Source organism: Dromiciops gliroides, chromosome 3 (genome assembly GCF_019393635.1).
Source record: "Dromiciops gliroides isolate mDroGli1 chromosome 3, mDroGli1.pri, whole genome shotgun sequence".
NCBI classification, from domain to species: domain Eukaryota; kingdom Metazoa; phylum Chordata; class Mammalia; order Microbiotheria; family Microbiotheriidae; genus Dromiciops; species Dromiciops gliroides.
The window spans coordinates 661,048,125-661,067,246 of NC_057863.1; the positions used below are offsets into that span (position 1 = coordinate 661,048,125).

At 55.4% G+C, this 19,122-nt stretch overlaps 2 protein-coding genes across 2 annotated transcripts; both read right to left on the reverse strand.

Moving 5' to 3' along the window:
- Positions 1-393: 393 nt before the first annotated feature.
- Positions 394-14,398, reverse strand: PTPRH (protein tyrosine phosphatase receptor type H). The gene is made up of 21 exons (XM_043994040.1): positions 14,347-14,398; positions 13,674-13,707; positions 13,266-13,517; positions 12,656-12,922; positions 11,763-12,029; positions 10,871-11,137; positions 9,981-10,247; positions 9,088-9,354; positions 8,371-8,637; positions 7,869-8,132; positions 7,385-7,648; positions 7,206-7,293; positions 7,053-7,097; positions 6,797-6,887; positions 5,023-5,113; positions 4,417-4,493; positions 4,150-4,284; positions 2,747-2,869; positions 1,412-1,572; positions 1,030-1,165; positions 394-760 (listed from the first exon to the last, which is right to left on the reverse strand). The coding sequence occupies exons 1-21, from the start codon at positions 14,392-14,394 to the stop codon at positions 614-616; spliced, it is 3,558 nt and encodes a 1,185-aa protein (XP_043849975.1). The 5' UTR covers positions 14,395-14,398; the 3' UTR covers positions 394-613.
- Positions 14,399-15,608: 1,210 nt separating this feature from the next.
- TMEM86B (transmembrane protein 86B) lies at positions 15,609-18,583 on the reverse strand. The gene is made up of 4 exons (XM_043996604.1): positions 18,407-18,583; positions 17,965-18,046; positions 17,406-17,652; positions 15,609-16,332 (listed from the first exon to the last, which is right to left on the reverse strand). The coding sequence occupies exons 1-4, from the start codon at positions 18,466-18,468 to the stop codon at positions 15,950-15,952; spliced, it is 774 nt and encodes a 257-aa protein (XP_043852539.1). The 5' UTR covers positions 18,469-18,583; the 3' UTR covers positions 15,609-15,949.
- Between the last annotated feature and the right edge of the window lie 539 nt (positions 18,584-19,122).

The following is a 19,122-nucleotide window of genomic DNA, read 5'->3' on the forward strand; positions in this document are numbered from 1 at the left end:
ACTGGGTTTCTCTCCCAACAGGGGGACCCAGGCCTCTACACTCAATCTTCAAATGGATAAATAGCTATTTATTTTTCTAGGTGACCGCCTCAGCCAGAGTCTCTAAGCCCCAGTTTCTGGTCTCTTCTCTTCACCTCAGGATGCTGGTGGCAAGGATCTAAGGTGGAGCCTGGCCCTAGGCACTCCCACAGGAGGAAGTGAGACTTCTTGGTGCCATCCTAGGTTCAGAATGTGGGGCAGCCACACCAAAGCCAGCACAGACACTCCCAAGTACCCAGAGAAAGGACTATTGTCCATCCTGCCCAGGTGATCTGACATTCAGGTCCCCCAACATCAGACCAGAGGTAGGAGTACTGATTTAATAAATTAAAGACACAATATGTACAGGTTGTATTAGAGGCTGGGGTTTCCTCATCCCCTGGGGGAAGGCAGGGCTCAGCCCCTTTGAGACCTCCCGAATCTCCAGCACATCATTTGATGTCAATGAGGGAGACAGACATCTGGATCCTCTGTCCCTCCCCATCAAGGACCCCGGGGGCTCCTGATTCCTCTGACATCTGGGGGTCTCGCGGGGAGAGCATCCTGAGCTGTAAAGCCCAGGAAATGCGGGCTCTTAGCTCACACCAGTCTCCTGCTGGTAGGCTCGGATGGCCTCCACATTCTCATACAGGGCACCTTCTTGGTCTCTGCCATCACCCTCATGGTTCTGGGACAGCTGCAAGAACCTCATGAGAGCTTGGTACAGAAATATGTACTGTCCCTGGAGGCAAGGGGGAAAGGAGATGAGGTGAGAAAGGGCCTTAGGCTTTGGGACAGAAGGGCTGCTTGGATTTCCAGTCCACACCTCCCCAACTCACAGAAAGGGGGACAGGGGCCCAGACCAGTGAAACCACCTGCCTAAAGTCATGTGGCTAGTCAGCAACGGTCAGGATTGTAACACGGAGTCCATGACTCCACTCGAGCTCCCACCAACCTCATCCTGGGATCTCTGGACCCATTGAGCCCTCCCTGGCTTGGCCTGACCCTGACCTCAGTCTGCACCATCAGTGGGCGGCTCTTCCTCATCTCTCCGACGAAGGACTGGACCCCAACCTGCTGGTATTTCTGTAGCTGCCTCAGCAGGACATTCAGAGCTATGAAGGTCCCTGTGCGACCTACGCCAGCACTGGGGAGGAGAGAAGATTGGAGAAATGATTTCGTCCACGTACTCACGGGGTCATGCAGAGTGGAGAGCAGCAATCTTGAACAAGTGGGAGGCCCAGGGTAGGGAAGAAGTCTAGCTGGAGAATGCACCAGGGAGCCAGGTTCAGGGATCATTTATTTGTGGGGTGCTCCTGAGGGGGATTATAAATGGCCCCCTCCCCTCCAGGCAGGAGCAGGGGCCCATGGGAGGCCAAGGCCAGGGGCTCACCTGCAATGTACAATGGGAGGGCCCCCCCCTGGGCTCTGGTCCAGCCACTTCTGGAATAGCGCTTGGAAAGCCAGCAGTGGGTCTGGGGACCGAGGAACCCCGTGATCCGGCCAGACAGTATAGTGGAATTGGCGCACAAAGAGGCTTTCCTTCAGATCCATCTAGGGGAAGAGAAGGGTCAGGAGCCCTAATGGGGAAGGGGCAATTTGGGGCCGGAAGGGTGCTTTAGAGGTCATTGAGTCTAACCGGGAGGCCCAGAGAGGAAGAAGCTCTAAGACCAAGGTCACTTAGGTAGGAGGAAGCAAAGGCAAGACGGACACCCACATTCTTGGACTCATCCTATGGCACCATGCTGCCTTTGAGGCTGAACTCTCAGAGGCTGTGAGGAGGAGAGGCTAAGGAACAGGCTTCATGAGGGAGCTTCTGGAGAATTGGGCCAGTCTCTGAGGGTGAGGTCAACCCAGAGGAGGGAGCCAAGATCTAGAGCTGCCTGAGAAGGGTTAAGAGATTTTAGGGGGTTGGATTAGTCTGGAAAGGGGACACAGGCCTGGCGGGGGTCAGTTGGGAATATCCAAAGGCAGTGCTACAGTGGAATCAGGAAGACCCGAGTTCAAATCCAGTCTCAGACACTTCCTAACTATGTGACCCTGGGCAAGTCACTTCACCACAATCTACTTCATTTTCCTCAACTGTAAAATGGGAATAATGACTGCACCTCCTTTCCATTGGGAAATGTTTGCAAAGCATTTAGCAGAGTAGCTGGCATATAGCAGACACTTAATAAATGATTATCTCCTCCCTCTATTCCCAAGGTCTAGGGAAGGGAGGAGGGAAAGGAGAAGTTGAGGATGATCTTTTGGCCCCTGGACGGTCTGAGGAGGTGAGTGGAAGGGTTCACAAGGGAAGCTTCTCTCAGGAACTAGATCCCAGGGAGTGATTATTGAGTATGGGGTGTACTGGGGTCACCGTGGGTGCTCTGGAACCCCAGACATGTTAGGAAATCGTGGGATCTCCAGAGGACATCAGCCTGGGGGTCTTTTTTACCAGAAAGCTGCCAAGGTCCCTCCCAACTCTCACATTTGGGGGTTCTGTCTTAGGGGTGATCATAGGGACTCAATGAATTGCTCTGGGGTGCTTAGGGGTGACAGGTTTGGTCTGGGGTAGAAGGGTGCAGATTAGGTCACTGGATGAATCTAGGAAGGAGAAGAAGCCTTGGGGCAGGATTGGGGCTCCCTGCAAGTCTGGGGGAGAACATGGATGATTGTGTTGGTTTTCAGAAGCACTAGAGGGGTTCAGTTGGGGGCCTGGAAAGGATTGAGGTCTCTGGGTCCATACATGGAACAGCTGCAAGTCTCGAATGGTCCAATGTTGAGCCACATCTTCCCCTTTCAAAGTCACCCTAAGGCGCCCGTGGCTGCAAGGTTTGGCGTCCAGGGGCCAGTAATGTTCACATTTCACCTGGGGAGGGGAGAGCACTCAGACAAGGGTGATATGTGAATCCCAGGCCCAACCAGACCCTGATCTATCTCTCCCCAACCCAGTATTAACCCAAGGGGATCATCAACCTAGGAGAAGAAACGTTCACCAAAAGATTGCTCAAGGTGTGTTTGGGGAAGGAATAGCAAGGGACCCTCCCCAAGCCCAGGGTAGTTTCAAGGAATCATCAGGAGACCTGGGTCTTGCAGAAGCAGCAGTGGGCTCAGAGAGAGACAAAGTCAAAGACAGAGACAGACACAGACACACACAGAGACAGAGACACAGAGACACAGACACAGAGAGAAAGAGAGAAAGATGGAGAGACAGAGAAACAGAGATAGACAGAGAGACAGACAAAGAGACAAAGATAGAGAAAGAGGGGTGCAAGGAGATGTAGGGAGACAAGGAGAGAAAGGGAGAGGGCTAGGAGTAAAGATGGAGAGAGAAGAGACAGAAGGGAGAAGGGCAGGGAGAGGGATGGATGGAAACAAAAAAAGGGGAGAGATGGAGAAAGAGAAAGGGAGGTGCAAGGAGAGGGAAGGAGGGAGACAGAAACAAGAAAGGGAAGCAGGAGATGGAGGGAGGCAGAAACGAGGAAGGGCTAAGGGCAAAGACAAAGAGAGACAAAGAAAGAGAGGGGGCAAGGCTAGGGATGGATTGAGATGGAGACGGGGGGGGGGGCAAGGGAAAAGAAGGAGAAAAGACAGAGAGGGAGGCAGGGAAGAAACGGGGAGGGGAACAGATAAGTGGAGAAGAGTTAAGGGGAGAGATGAAGTGAGACAAAGACAGAGAGGGGAGGGGGTAGGAATGTAGCTAGCCCAGAACAGAAGGGGGCAGGGGAGAGATGGAGGAAAACAAAGACGGAGAAATGGAGAGTCATGGGGACAGGGCTGGAAACAGTCCAGCCCAAGGTGAAGAAAGACAGAGGCAGGAGGGGGGACAGGTGGGCAGAGGTGGAGGGGGGGACAGGTGGGCAGAGGTGGAGGTGGGGACTGGTGGGCAGAGGTGGAGGGGGGACAGGTGGGCAGAGGTGGAGGGGGGACAGGTGGGCAGAGGTAGAGGTGGGGACTGGTGGGCAGAGGTGGAGGGGGGGACTGGTGGGCAGAGGTGGAGGGGGGGACAGGTGGGCAGAGGTGGAGGTGGGGACTGGTGGGCAGAGGTGGAGGGGGGGACAGGTGGGCAGAGGTGGAGGGCCAGAGAAATGCAGAGTCTGGGAGGGAGATGGGAAAAGAGCTGAGGCTGAGGAGGTCTCTGGGTCTCACCCGCCCGGACTCCACGCAGTTGGTCAGCATGACAATAGTGTGGCTTTGCTGATCCCACACCAGGCGCCAGAAATCGCCCACCGTCTGGGGGAGTGGCCCCTGGGTGGCAATGTACTCCCGGGGACCAAAGAAACCCTGCAATGGGATGGAGTGAGGTCTGTGAGGCTTATAGCCCTGCCATGTCCTGGTGCCCAGATTTGACTTACGCCTCCCTCCCCCCTCCCGACACACACACACACACGCCCCTCCCCCACCACGTCTGCTCACTGGAATGAAACTGGCATTGATGTAGTCAGAGCTGGGATCATCCGGGATGGGCTTCAGGGGGACTCGGGACCAGTCATCTGAAATGGGAAGGAGGAGGCAAAACCAGAGAAAACCCAACAATGAAAGGCTAAGAAGGGAATGAGGATAGAGCCCAGCAGAGGAGAGACACAGGGGAAGTGGGGGGAGGGGAGAGTCTGTGCCTCAAGGAGGGAGGGAGCAGCGTCCTTGCACTTCTTGGGGGGCACAGGAAGAGGGGAGTACTGTATCTGTTTATCCCAGGGAGAGGTTGGGATGGGGCAGCTCTGCCTCCCACAGAGGGTCAGGGACCAAAGGGCTAGATAGGAGAACTTCATCTCTCACAAGGAGGCACAGCATGGTATCTCTGGCCCTCCCCTGGGGACAGGAGAGGTGGGGATCTCTATCTCTCCCGGAGCATGGAGGAGGGAACGTCTCCATCCCTCCCAAGGAGGCAGGGGAGGGATGGCTCTATCTCTTTTGGAGTACAGAGGAAGGGGCATCTCCAGCAATTCCAAGGAGCCTGGGGAGGGGCCATCTCTGGCTCTCCCTTGGGGACAGGGTAGAGGGGAGGGCATCTCCACATCTCACAAGGCAGCACATTGGAAAATCGATTCTTGCTCTTGTTCTCCAGGGTCAAGGCAGCTGTTTGCATCTGCCCAGTGCCTTCCAGAGTCAGTTGCTGTTTAAGAGGAAATCACAGGGGGGTGGGAGGGGGAGGGAAAGGGAGAGAGAGAGGGAGGAGACGTCGGCAAGATGTGCCAAAGTCTGTTGTTAGGTTGTTTGTTCCCCTGCGCTGCCCACCAGTTCCTGTGGGCTCTACCAAAGCGTAGGCATAGTGTTGCAATGGGCAAGAGAAAGGAGAGTAGGAGAGACGACGGGTTTCAGTGTGTCTCTGTCTTCTCTGTCCCCTCCTCATCTTGCGCCAACCTCAGTTCTGTCCATCTATGTCTTGGTCTGGTTCTGTTTTTCTCTTGCATCTCCAGCTACCTCCCAGACACCTCAAAGAGGACTCCCCATAAGCATCTTAACCTCATCATGTCCCAAACTGAACAGGTTATCTTTCCTCTCAAACCCTCCCCCTTCAAACCTCTCTATAACTGTGGACAGCACCACCCTGTACTCATTTAGGGCTCCCAGCTTGGCTGGGTCATCCTCTGCTCCTCCCTCTCTCTCCCCACCCCTACCCCAACCCCCACCCCCAAGCCAATCGATTGTCAGCTCCTGTAGATTCCCCCTTCAGATGGCTCTCAGACATGCCCTTCTCCTTCCCTGTGTCACTCTCACCTGCCTGCAGGTTCTCATCACCTGCCACCTAGGCAACTGTAATAATCTATTAAGTCTCTGCCCGCCCCAGTCCTTTCTCCACGCTATCATAACAATCTTCTTAAAACGTGGCTCCGATCATGTCACCCCCTCCTCAATAATGCCAGTGCCTCCCTATCATCTCTAGGATCAAAGAGGAATAGCTGCTTGTGCCTGCCTCCCCACCATGAGCCCTGCCTCTGCCCGCTCTGTGCCCACTCCGAGAGCAGTGCCCACTACCATCGCGACCCTTCCATCCTCCTTCATGGTGGTGCCTTCTCTCTGGGGTTATCTCCAATGTCTCTGTTTGTACTGAGCAGTTGGCAGGCACCCTCTCCCGCTGGCCCGTGAGCCCCCTGAAGGCTGACTCTGCCTCTCTTTGTAGGCCCACTCCTTGGCATAATGCCTGGCACATAGTAGGCACTTAATAATCGCTTGGTGACAGACTCTGCCTCCCTCTCTATCTAACTTGGTTTCTGTCTCCATCTTTGTCTCTTTCTCAGTCTCTCCTTGTGTCTCTCTGTCTTGACCACTGTCTTTGTATCTCCCTCTTCCCCTCTCCTTTCTGCACCTCTCTATTTCTGTCTCTATCTTGCTAACGCTTTCCTGTCTCTCTTTCCTCTGTGTCTCTCTTTATTTCTATATCTCCCTCACTCCCTCCCTTTCTCTCCCTCTCCCTCTCCACCCCCCCCAATCTCTCTCCCTTTTCCTCCTCTGTCTCTTTGGGTTTTGGGGTAGTTTTTTGCAGGGCACTGTAGGTTAAGTGACTTTCTCAGGGTCACACAGCTAGTAAGTATCAAATGGCTGAAACTGGATTTGAACTCAGGTCCTCCTGAATCCAGGGCTGGTGCTTTATCCACTGCACCACCTAGCTGCCCCTTCCTCTGTCTCTTTGTATCCCCTCTCCTTCCATTCCTGCTTTTCCTCTTTCCCCTCTCTCTCTGTCATCTTTAGTCAACCTCTATTGCTAATACGTCACGGTGGGGGGATCAGGTTTGGGGTGTTTGATGGTGTGAACAGGGGGATTAAGGCCCTCTCCAGTTATCCCAACTTCCCCTACCTGGTACTCCTCTGCAAATCCATAGTTACTGTCTTTCTGATGCTCCTTGACATAGGCCGCCAAATTCTCAGCAGAGATGTCTCCCAAATTGCTGGCAAGGGGTGAGGAAAGTTGCCGCCTAGGATCCCCAGGCCCACGAGGCCCCCCGCAGTCCAGCCCTTTCTACCCACCCACCCCCATTTGAGAGAACGATGACACCCAGATGCAAGGTCACCCCGGGAGTCAGTAACTGAGCTGCCCCAGACCAGGGGCTCACCTGAAGGCCACGTCTGTGGTCTGGGGCTTCTCCTGCACCGTCTTCCTGTAGGAAGAGTGGGGAGGAAAGAGGAAGTGAGAGGCGAGCCCTGCCTGGCTGCCTCCTCTGCCCCCTGAAGCCCACCTGGCCCTTAGAGGCTGGGCCTGGCCTCACCTCCTATTGCGTCGGTGAAGAAAGAAGACAAGCAGGCCCAGCAGAAGGATGAAGAGGAAGATCCCGACAATGGCTCCAGCAATGACCCCTGGGGGAGGGGGACACAGAGGCACCTGAGAAGGGCCAACCTCCCCCACTCCCTGCTCCCTCCCCAAAAGCCCCTCTGCACCTTGGCTCACCTCCACTCTCAGTATAGCAGGTCACCGAGGCTGACGTGGCGTTCATTCCTGCCCAAAGGCTGCGCACCATGACCCTGTAGGCCTGGGCTGGCTGGAGTCCCCCAACAGACCTGGGGCTGCTGCAGGGCCCGGGCCACGTGCCCCTATGACTCCCCGCCTCAAACTCAAAGCTCTCTTGGTTCCCGGCAGGGCAGGCCAGGGTCAGCACAACCTCATAGCCGGCGGCGGCACTGGCACAGGAGGTGATAGTCACAGCACCTGGAGCTGAGGGGACCACAGGAGACCACCTAAGCGGCCAGCCAAGCTGAAGTCCTTGCTTGCCCGAGGTCTGGCCACCCCCTTCCCCTCCGCATCCCCCTCATCTCTCTGACAACCCCATCACCCCCAGGGGCCCTGGCTTCAAGGTCGCCACCAGGGAGCGGGGGCGGGTCTTCTGCTGGATGATCAATGCCCTCTATGCCTCCGCCATGAGCCTGCGCCTCACCTGTGGAGGCATTGACTGCCCTTTCTGGACTCTGGGCCTCATCCTCTGTCATGGACCTCACCAAGAACTGGTACCAAGTCCCGGGAGTGAGACCCTCCGCAGTGAAGTTGGTCTCAGTAGTAAAGACCTGATGTTCCTGGGTCTCGGATAAGGACCAGGACACATTGTACATGAGACCGGTGTGTCCCTCAGGTGCCACCCACTTGAATGCAATGGAACTGTTGGTTTGTGTCACCAACTTCAGGCTTCTGACCTCACTGGGGACTAGGAGGCCAGCAAGAGAAGTGTAAGAAAAGGGACAGAGCAGGTAAGAGCCATGCCCTCCACCCACGGGTGCCCATCCGCCACCACCATGATCGTCAAGAGCCCAGCAAAGGGGTTTCGTCTTTCCCGACCTGAAAGTGTCAGTGCCACTGAAGCCCCCGGGCTGCTGTGTCACTCCGGTCCCCACCTGACATCCCCTTGTCTTGAACTCCCTAGGCCAGGCTCGGGCCTGCCTCACCTGTGAACACCTGCAGCATCTGCACAGAACTATTGACCTCATTGCTCATGCTACACACTGTGAAGACATATAGGCTTCCAGGCCCCAGGTCCTCTGCAGTATACTCCTCAGCCATGGTGCTGGCTGCCCCTATGGGGACACCATCCCTGATCCAGCTGACGTAGTAGGTGTAATTTGCAGACCGGGGACCACTGGGGGCCTCCCACTTCAGAGTAACTGAGCTGTTGCTCCGGGCAGCCATCCTGAAGTATCTGACCTCATTGGGCACTGAGTGAGGAGTGAGAAGAGAAAGTCAGTGAGGAACATAACCAGCAGCACAGATACCAAGCTGAAGCCCTGGGAAGGGTGAGGAGAGATGTCCAGCAAGCATGCCCAGGAAGAGGAGCCTCAGTAACCCTGAGCAAGGCCCAGAGGCATGGAAAGGTATAACAGGCAGAGGAGTCTGGTGAGGCATGATGATGTGTGGGCCTGAAACATCGGGAGTGGAACCAAGAGATCCCTTATTCCCCCTTCTCTTTTCCCCAAAGACCACCAGTCATTGGAGAGGGGACTCCTGTAAGGGAAGGCTTGGAAGAGATGATCTCTGGGGTCCCTTTCAGCTCTGAGATGCTGGGGTCAAACCTGAGGTCTGGGTCCTCTCAGAGTATGTCCAGGAGACCCTGGGCTCCCTGTCCCTCTTGCCACAGAATCAGCCCCAAGGCACAGCCTCCACCTCACCTGTGGCCACCTGGATGCTCTCTGCAGAGCTGTTGACACCATTCCTCTCAGCCCTCACTGTGAAATTGTACACAGTGGCAGCATCTAGGTTGTCCACCATATATTCTGTCTGCTTTGTGTTGACTTCATCAAGAAGGACACCATCCCCGGTCCAGCTGACATAGTAGGTGTAATTTGCAGGCTGGGGACCACTGGGGGCCTCCCACTTCAGGGTGACTGAGCTGTTGCTCCGGGCATCCATCCTGAGGTCTCCAACCTCGTTGGGCACTGAGTGAGGAGTGAGAAGAGCAAGTCAGTCAAGAACATAACCAGCAGCAGAGATGCCAGGCTGAATCCCTGGGATGGGTGAGGAGAGATGTCTGGCAAGCATGCCCAGGAAGAGGAGCCTCAGTAACCCTGAGCAAGGCCCAGAGAGGTACAGAAAGGTATAAGAGGCAGAGGAGTCTGGTGAGGCATGATGATGTGTGGGCCTGAAATGTCAAGAGTAGAGCCCAGAGATCTTTTCTTCCCCCTTCCCTTTTCCCCAAAGACCATCAGTCATTGGAGAGGGGACTCCTGTAAGGAAAGGGTTGAAAGAAATGGCCTCAGGGCAGCTAGGTAGTGCAGTGGTTAGAGCACTGGCCCTGGAGTCAGGAGTACCTGAGTTCAAATCTGGCCTCAGACACTTAACACTTACTAGCTGTGTGACCCTGGGCAAGTCACTTAACCCCAATTGCCTCACTAAAAAAAAAAAAAAAAGAAAGAAATGGCTTCTGGGGTCCCTTCCCCTCTGAGATGCTGTCATTCTGGGGTCAAGCCTGAGGTCTGGGTCCTCTCAGAGTATGTCCAGGAGACCCTGGGCTCCCTGTCCCTCTTGCCACAGAATCAGCCCCAAGGCACAGCCTCCACCTCACCTGTGGCCACCTGGATGCTCTCTGCAGAGCTGTTGACACCATTCCTCTCAGCCCTCACTGTGAAATTGTACACAGTGGCAGCATCTAGGTTGTCCACCATATATTCTGTCTGCTTTGTGTTGACTTCATCAAGAAGGACACCATCCCCGGTCCAGCTGACATAGTAGGTGTAATTTGCAGGCTGGGGACCACTGGGGGCCTCCCACTTCAGGGTGACTGAGCTGTTGCTCCGGGCATCCATCCTGAGGTCTCCAACCTCGTTGGGCACTGAGTGAGGAGTGAGAAGAGCAAGTCAGTCAAGAACATAACCAGCAGCAGAGATGCCAGGCTGAATCCCTGGGATGGGTGAGGAGAGATGTCTGGCAAGCATGCCCAGGAAGAGGAGCCTCAGTAACCCTGAGCAAGGCCCAGAGAGGTACAGAAAGGTATAAGAGGCAGAGGAGTCTGGTGAGGCATGATGATGTGTGGGCCTGAAATGTCAAGAGTAGAGCCCAGAGATCTTTTCTTCCCCCTTCCCTTTTCCCCAAAGACCATCAGTCATTGGAGAGGAGACTCCTGTAAGGAAAGGGTTGAAAGAAATGGCCTCAGGGCAGCTAGGTAGTGCAGTGGTTAGAGCACTGGCCCTGGAGTCAGGAGTACCTGAGTTCAAATCTGGCCTCAGACACTTAACACTTACTAGCTGTGTGACCCTGGGCAAGTCACTTAACCCCAATTGCCTCACTAAAAAAAAAAAAAGAAAGAAATGGCTTCTGGGGTCCCTTCCCCTCTGAGATGCTGTCATTCTGGGGTCAAGCCTGAGGTCTGGGTCCTCTCAGAGTATGTCCAGGAGACCCTGGGCTCCCTGTCCCTCTTGCCACAGAATCAGCCCCAAGGCACAGCCTCCACCTCACCTGTGGCCACCTGGATGCTCTCTGCAGAGCTGTTGACACCATTCCTCTCAGCCCTCACTGTGAAATTGTACACAGTGGCAGCATCTAGGTTGTCCACCATATATTCTGTCTGCTTTGTGTTGACTTCATCAAGAAGGACACCATCCCCGGTCCAGCTGACATAGTAGGTGTAATTTGCAGGCTGGGGACCACTGGGGGCCTCCCACTTCAGGGTGACTGAGCTGTTGCTCCGGGCATCCATCCTGAGGTCTCCAACCTCATTGGGCACTGAGTGAGGTGTGAGAAGAGCAAGTCAGTGAGGAACATAACCAGCAGCAGAGATGCCAGGCTGAATCCCTGGGATGGGTGAGGAGAGATGTCTGGCAAGCATGCCCAGGAAGAGGAGCCTCAGTAACCCTGAGCAAGGCCCAGAGAGGTACAGAAAGGTATAAGAGGCAGAGGAGTCTGGTGAGGCATGAGGATGTGTGGGCCTGAAATGTCAAGAGTAGAGCCCAGAGATCTTTTCTTCCCCCTTCCCTTTTCCCCAAAGACCATCAGTCATTGGAGAGGGGACTCCTGTAAGGAAAGGGTTGAAAGAAATGGCCTCAGGGCAGCTAGGTAGTGCAGTGGTTAGAGCACTGGCCCTGGAGTCAGGAGTACCTGAGTTCAAATCTGGCCTCAGACACTTAACACTTACTAGCTGTGTGACCCTGGGCAAGTCACTTAACCCCAATTGCCTCACTAAAAAAAAAAAGAAAGAAAGAAATGGCTTCTGGGGTCCCTTCCCCTCTGAGATGCTGTCATTCTGGGGTCAAGCCTGAGGTCTGGGTCCTCTCAGAGTATGTCCAGGAGACCCTGGGCTCCCTGTCCCTCTTGCCACAGAATCAGCCCCAAGGCACAGCCTCCACCTCACCTGTGGCCACCTGGATGCTCTCTGCAGAGCTGTTGACACCATTCCTCTCAGCCCTCACTGTGAAATTGTACACAGTGGCAGCATCTAGGTTGTCCACCATATATTCTGTCTGCTTTGTGTTGACTTCATCAAGAAGGACACCATCCCCGGTCCAGCTGACATAGTAGGTGTAATTTGCAGGCTGGGGACCACTGGGGGCCTCCCACTTCAGGGTGACTGAGCTGTTGCTCCGGGCATCCATCCTGAGGTCTCCAACCTCGTTGGGCACTGAGTGAGGAGTGAGAAGAGCAAGTCAGTGAGGAACATAACCAGCAGCAGAGATGCCAGGCTGAATCCCTGGGATGGGTGAGGAGAGATGTCTGGCAAGCATGCCCAGGAAGAGGAGCCTCAGTAACCCTGAGCAAGGCCCAGAGAGGTACAGAAAGGTATAAGAGGCAGAGGAGTCTGGTGAGGCATGATGATGTGTGGGCCTGAAATGTCAAGAGTAGAGCCCAGAGATCTTTTCTTCCCCCTTCCCTTTTCCCCAAAGACCATCAGTCATTGGAGAGGGGACTCCTGTAAGGAAAGGGTTGAAAGAAATGGCCTCAGGGCAGCTAGGTAGTGCAGTGGTTAGAGCACTGGCCCTGGAGTCAGGAGTACCTGAGTTCAAATCTGGCCTCAGACACTTAACACTTACTAGCTGTGTGACCCTGGGCAAGTCACTTAACCCCAATTGCCTCACTAAAAAAAAAAAAGAAAGAAAGAAATGGCTTCTGGGGTCCCTTCCCCTCTGAGATGCTGTCATTCTGGGGTCAAGCCTGAGGTCTGGGTCCTCTCAGAGTATGTCCAGGAGACCCTGGGCTCCCTGTCCCTCTTGCCACAGAATCAGCCCCAAGGCACAGCCTCCACCTCACCTGTGGCCACCTGGATGCTCTCTGCAGAGCTGTTGACACCATTCCTCTCAGCCCTCACTGTGAAATTGTACACAGTGGCAGCATCTAGGTTGTCCACCATATATTCTGTCTGCTTTGTGTTGACTTCATCAAGAAGGACACCATCCCCAGTCCAGCTGACATAGTAGGTGTAATTTGCAGGCTGGGGACCACTGGGGGCCTCCCACTTCAGGGTGACTGAGCTGTTGCTCCGGGCATCCATCCTGAGGTCTCCAACCTCGTTGGGCACTGAGTGAGGAGTGAGAAGAGCAAGTCAGTGAGGAACATAACCAGCAGCAGAGATGCCAGGCTGAATCCCTGGCCTATGGGATGAGGGAGGAGAGATGTCTGGCAAGCATGCAACCAAACATATGCAAAGCAAGCTATGTACAGGATAAATAGGAAATAACCAACAAGGAGAAAACACTGGGGTTCAGATGGGTTGGAGAAAGCTTCCTGTCATCTCTAACAAGGACTGGTGGGTTCTGGGCCTAGGAAGTGCCCAGGATGGAGCCCAGGGCTGGGTCTGCTCCTCTTCCCTTCCTCCCTCTCTACACAGTGCTTACAATCCCAGGCTAGGGCCAAATCTCACATGTAGATGCATTGAGGCTCTTTCCAGAGCTGCTGCTTCCCTCCTCTTTGACAGTGAACTCGTATGTTGTCCCAGGGTCCAGGTCCTTCACGGTGTACTGAGTATCTGAAGTGTCGCCTGTCCCAATCAACTGGCTGTCCTTAGCCCAGGTGATATTATAGTTCAGAACGGTCTCATTAGTTCGCTCCCACTTCAGGGTGACTGAGTTTTTGGTCTGATTGTGTACTTGCAAGGCTGAGATCTCATCCTGGGCTAAAAGTCAGGCAGAAGGAGGGTCAGCTTGGCAGACACTCAAGGAACCCTGGGAACTCCCCAGACCCCTCACATATCCCATCCTAGCTTGGGAAGGGCCTCTCGGCCCTCCTTGGGGGTAAACAGAGGGCCTCTTGGGAGTCGTCCACCACTCACCAGCTGCCAAGGACCCCATCCAGCACACCAGGACCTGTTGGGAAGAATACATAAAAGGTGAGAACAGAGCGTTAAGGCTGAAGCCAGGACAGGGCTGGATTTCCCTCTTCCCTCAGCTCCTCCTTCAGATAAAGTTCACCCCAACCTCAGCCCGCCCATTTTCTTGAGGGAGGGAGTGAGAGAAGAGGGAGGAGCCCTGGGGAAACCCAAGTCTGTGGATCAGTGCAGTTGATTACACTTGGCCTTCACTGTTGGCTCCAGGCCAGGAGAAAGAAGGTTAGTTAGCCTCCAGGGCAGGGACAGGGGTTGGGGGCCCCCATGCCCAAACTCCCAGGAGGAGAAAGGGGCGGGAAACCTGAATCCCTAGAACAAGGTTCCGGGTGGGTGTATAAGAGAGTTAACAATCAAAATTGCTTAAGGCAGATGTCATGGGGGATGACGGGACCCAGGAGTCCCAGTCCTTGGTACTTCCCTCAGTCTCCCCCAGAGTCTATCCCCTTCAAGGTTCCAGGCATTCAGGCCCCAAGACTGTACTCTTTCAGGGACCCAGCCATCTATTCCTCCAGCTCCCGTCCCTCAGGAGAGTAGGTGTCCCCACCCTCCACAACCCTTTGCCACCCAGGAACTTGGGTGTGTGAGCTGCCAGCCCCTTCCCCCTAGCCGGGACACTCACCATCACCATAGTCAGCAGATGCCAGGGCCCAGGGGAGAGCCCACTCATGACTCCGGACACTGGAGGGAGACAGAGAAGGAGAGAGCAGGGAGAAATGAGAGAAAAAGAGAGGAAAGAGAAAGGCAGGTGTTGGGGCTCCCAGCTCTACACTCTCCTCTCGGACTTTCACCCCGACAGCTTCTCCTTTCTCTGAGCTCCAGGTGACCTAGGTAATAGCCTTGGGTGGAGAAGGAGGACAGAAAGGAGAGGGGAAGGAGGAAGAGAAGTGGGGGAAGAGGAGAACAAAGGGAAGTGCTGACCCCTTCCTAACCTCTGCACACAGCCCAGCCTGCCCTCCTCGGATTCCTCAGGTGCAGGCTACGTTCCTGCCCAGGACACCCAGAAGTAATGGGTGACTGTGTCACCAGCCCCTCCTTTTTTACAAATAAGGAAACCGAGGCTCCAAGAGGCCCAGAGAGCAATCACCGGGAGGGCTAATGCCTTGCCCCAGACTGCTTAAAGGCGGTCCAGGGCCTTAGACTCGGCTCTTTTTTCTAAACAGACAGACCCAAAAAAAGCGTTTATACCCATTTCAGTGTGGCAGGCACTGTGCCAAGTCCTGGGGATACAAAGAGAAGCAAAGGGGAGACAGTCCCTGCCCTCCAGAGGTTTGTGCTCATCTCCCTGAGTTCAAATCCTGCCTCAGACCCTTACTAGCTGTGTGACCTTTGGCAAGTCACTTAATCTTAATTGCCTTGACTCCCTCATCTGTAAAATGCACTGGAGAAAGAAATGGCAAGTCCTCTAAGTATCTTTACCAAGAAAACCCAAGGGGCAGCTAGATGGTGCAGTGGATGAAACACTGGCCCTGGAGTCAGGAGTACCTGAGTTCAAATCCAGTCTCAGACACTTAATACTTAACTAGCTATGTGACCCTGGGCAAGTCACTTAACCCCAATTGCCTCACTAAAAAAAAAAAAAGAAAGAAAAGAAAACCCAAGTGGGGGCATGAAGGTCAGCTGTGACTGAAGGATCCAACGTTTACCCACCTTACCCCCACATTGTCTATCCCTCAGCTCTTTCCTCCCTCCCTAGGTCTCCTCAGGGCTCAGTTAACAAAGCAGGGAAAAGGTGCTTAGAAGCCAACGATGCCAAACCTCTCATTTACAATCTAGCAACTCAGCACCCTCCCCTGGAAAGAAGGGAGACTCTCAGCCATCAAAGGGGATGACGCTGCCCCACCCTCCCCAAGTAAATAACAGGCAACCAGCAAGTTTCCAATAGCAACTTTACTGAGGGTCAGGGAAAGTGGGGGTGTGGACAATGGAGGATCGGTCATCACACATCAGGGACCTAGAGGGCAATGGAGATAGAAGCAGCTTCCAAACCAGGAGGGTGGTGGGTCATGGGGAAAAACCATTTCAGTCAAGGGGCTTGTGGGCAATGGTGGAGCAGTGTGGGAACCAAAAGGATTGTGGGTAAGGAGGATGGAGCTGGGGATGGGGGGGCAGCCGTCCCAGGAGGCCTGGGTGATGGGTTGGCCGGAGGGCTGGGAGAAGAGGCTGAGCCGGGCAGGGTCAGCGCGTTTCTGGAGTCTGTCACTGTGGTGACGGGACTCACAAGGTCAGTCCGCTTTGGGGGCCCTGCCCTCCACAGCTGACAGAGCCAGCAGGGCTTGGGCCGCGTAATAGGTGACCATGACGATGGCACGGCCTGGAGGCAGGGGCCCGACGAAGGTGTCCCAGGCCAGGACGGCGTCCGAAATGCTAAAGAACAGACCTCCAAGGGCGGCGCATCTCCCGCGGGCCAGCGCCCGCCACAGCATCAGAGCCAGGACAGCCACGTAGGCGGCCACAGGCAGGCGCAGGGCAGAGGGGAGGTGAAGCTGTAGGAGCCCAAGGTAGAGGCCAAAGACAGCTGCCACAGGCCCCAGGAGTACAGGGCGCACCAGCACCCAGCCCAGTGCCCCGAGATAGAAGAGATGAGCCAGGGCGAAGGCTGCCATGCCTGCAAAGAACAGACGTGGTATTCGGACCGGGAAGGCCACGGCCACCGGGTTGGCCTGGACGCTGCTCAGGCCGAATCCTACAAACTGTGTGTCCCCTCTCTGGGCCTCAGGGTCCTCGGCTATAAAATCCCAAGGACATGGGAGAAAAGGAGACTGGGCTGGGGGCTGGAGTCAAGTCCTGAGGCTTGCCCAAGACTCACAGAGAGTGGATTTGAACCCAGGTCAGCCAGCTCACCTGATGTTAGCTCTCTGTCCAAGGCCTCAGAATCAGACCTTGGACACTTCTCTTCCATAACAAGGGCATCTAACTCAATCTCTAGGGCCCTCGTAGCTCTGAAATCCTAGAAGGCAACACACCCCAGCATCTTTTTGTCTGTAGCATCTGACAAATGTCACATCCTCTGCTTGCATACTACTGGGGATGGGGACCTCATTACCCCCTGAGCCAGCCTCTCCCACTACTAGTCGTCAGAAGAAGTGTTGGATCCTGCCTTTGGGCAGGTCACTTGCCCTTCCTCACTTGCCCTTCCTCAGGAGGAAACCTGTTTCCTCACATTTGAAGTGAGGGAAGTGAACGAGATCCTGGCCCTTTCTCTTTTCCAGGTCACCCAGCCACACTTGCTAGGACTTGAGCCATGGTGGGACCTAGCCCCCTCCACGACAATCCCAGTAGCCTCCATTGGCCTGCAGCAGACCGAATGACCACTGAGGCCCCGCACGATGCAGGCCCAAGTGAAGGCCTTTCTAGCAGAGCACGGGAGGAGGGAGGGGGCTTCGAGACCCTCTCCTCACAGGGTCTGGAAACTGGAGACTTGGGGAGCAGATGGTCCATGACCACATTCTGAAGGAACCCACTGCATTTTCTAGCCTCTTCATTTGATGAGGGAGGAAACTGAGTCTCAGAAGGGGAAGGGTCTTAGCCAAAGTCAGAAGGGCTGAGCGGGGCCTGGACCTTCGGGCCTTGACTCCGGACTTAGGGACCTTATAGAGGAAGGAAGGAGCCAGGCACTCCCCAACCCAGTCCTTGCTCCCATGCCCTCCTCCCCAGCCTGCCCTGTGGCTCCCCACTCACCCAAAAGGAACTGACTGGGCCAGATGAGGAAAACATCCCCTAGGGCGGAGCAGAGGAGGCCTGCCCAGATGAATCTGCCGTAGGGCCCAGAGGGGGCGGTGGTGTGGACAAAGAGCGCCAGACAGAGGACAGGGAGGCATTTGACCAGGGCGCTGGTGCCGCTGGGCTGGGCCAAGGGCAGCCACAGCAGGAAGTAGAGAGCACAGGAGGCCAAGAAAGGCAGCAGCCTCGGGACCAGGAGCAGAAGCTGGGGAGGGGGCATCACAGGTGGGCGCTCGGGGCTGCCCAGCTACCGAGGCCTCACGCCCACCGTGGCACCCACCTGGCCTCCTGCCCCAGCCCCAGCCCCCCCCCAGGACCCAGGCATCCAGTTCCCTGCCCTTTGAGGCTCTGGCTCCCCCATTTCTTTCCTCAGGGACCCCCTCAGGTATCCTCTCCCTCCCTCTCTACCCACTGACAGCCCAGGAATCTAGCCTCTTTCTCTCTCCCAGACTCCCTTGGACACCCAGGCATCTGGCCTCCCAGTCTGTGGCAGGGCTTGGGGGGGGGGGTGTCTCACATCTGGAGGGTATCTCCTCCCAGATTCCCTTCCACGAGCTTCCATGTTTGTCCAGACACCCCTAGAATTGTGCGACATGAGCCTGGGGGGGAAGGGTGGTGAATGGGGGGGTCTGGTTACACTTTAACCTGAAAACTGGCCCCATGGACTCTGGGCTGATAACGGGGTTGGGAGATTCCTGATCCCTTCCCCCTCCCTCAGGATGGCGCTACATGGTGCCCGCAGCCGGGAGCAGCCTGAGTCCCTTGGCCGGGAGGACTGTCCTCCTGCCCCCACCCCATCCTGCTCCCTGGGGAGGACTCCCAGACTTAGAGCTCATTGGGCCCAGTCCCCTCATTTACCTGACGAGGGAACCATAGCACTGGGCGTCAGGGGCCCCAGCTCCGCTCTGCCACCCGCTCCCTGGGGGCCCGGCCCACCACTCAAACCCAGCTCTCCTTACTGCAATGTCAGCCAGCAGGCCTCGCCATCCTGCCCCCGCTTCTGCAAAGGGATGGGATCCATTGCCTCCCCAAGCCCGTCAAGCCAGAGCTCTGACTTTGGGAGGGGTCTCCCCCGCCAACAACCTTCTTAATCCTTTATGATCCGGCCCCGGCCTTATCAGTCAGCCAAAGCTGCTCTCTCCAAGTGACCAATGACTGGCCAAAGCCAGTGACCTTTTCTCAACCCTCATCCTCCTTGACCTCTCTGCAGCCTTTGACACTATTGATCACTCTCTCCTTCCTCTCTCGTTCTCTGCATATGTGTGTCTCTCTGTCTCTGTTTTTCTGTCTCTCTCCCTCTCTGAATCTCCCTCTTTCTCTCTCTGTCTCAGTCTCTGTGTGTCTCTCTCTCCTTCCCTCCCTCCCTCCTTATCTTTCCTGGTTCTCCTCCTCCGTCTCCTTGGCTGGATCCCCCTCCTCAGGGGTCCATCCTGACCCTCTGCTCTTCTTCCTCTATCCCACTTCACTTGGGAGCTCCTCAGCTCCCATGGATCTAACCCCCATCTAACGCCGATGACTCTGCCATCTCACTCTCCTGACCCGGCCTTTCTACCAGCCTCCAAACTTGTATCTCAGACTGCCTTGCAGGCATCTCAAACTGGATGTGCAGCAGACACCCAACCAGTCCAAAACAGAACTCATTATCCCTCGCCCTACACCCTCCTCTACCCAGCCC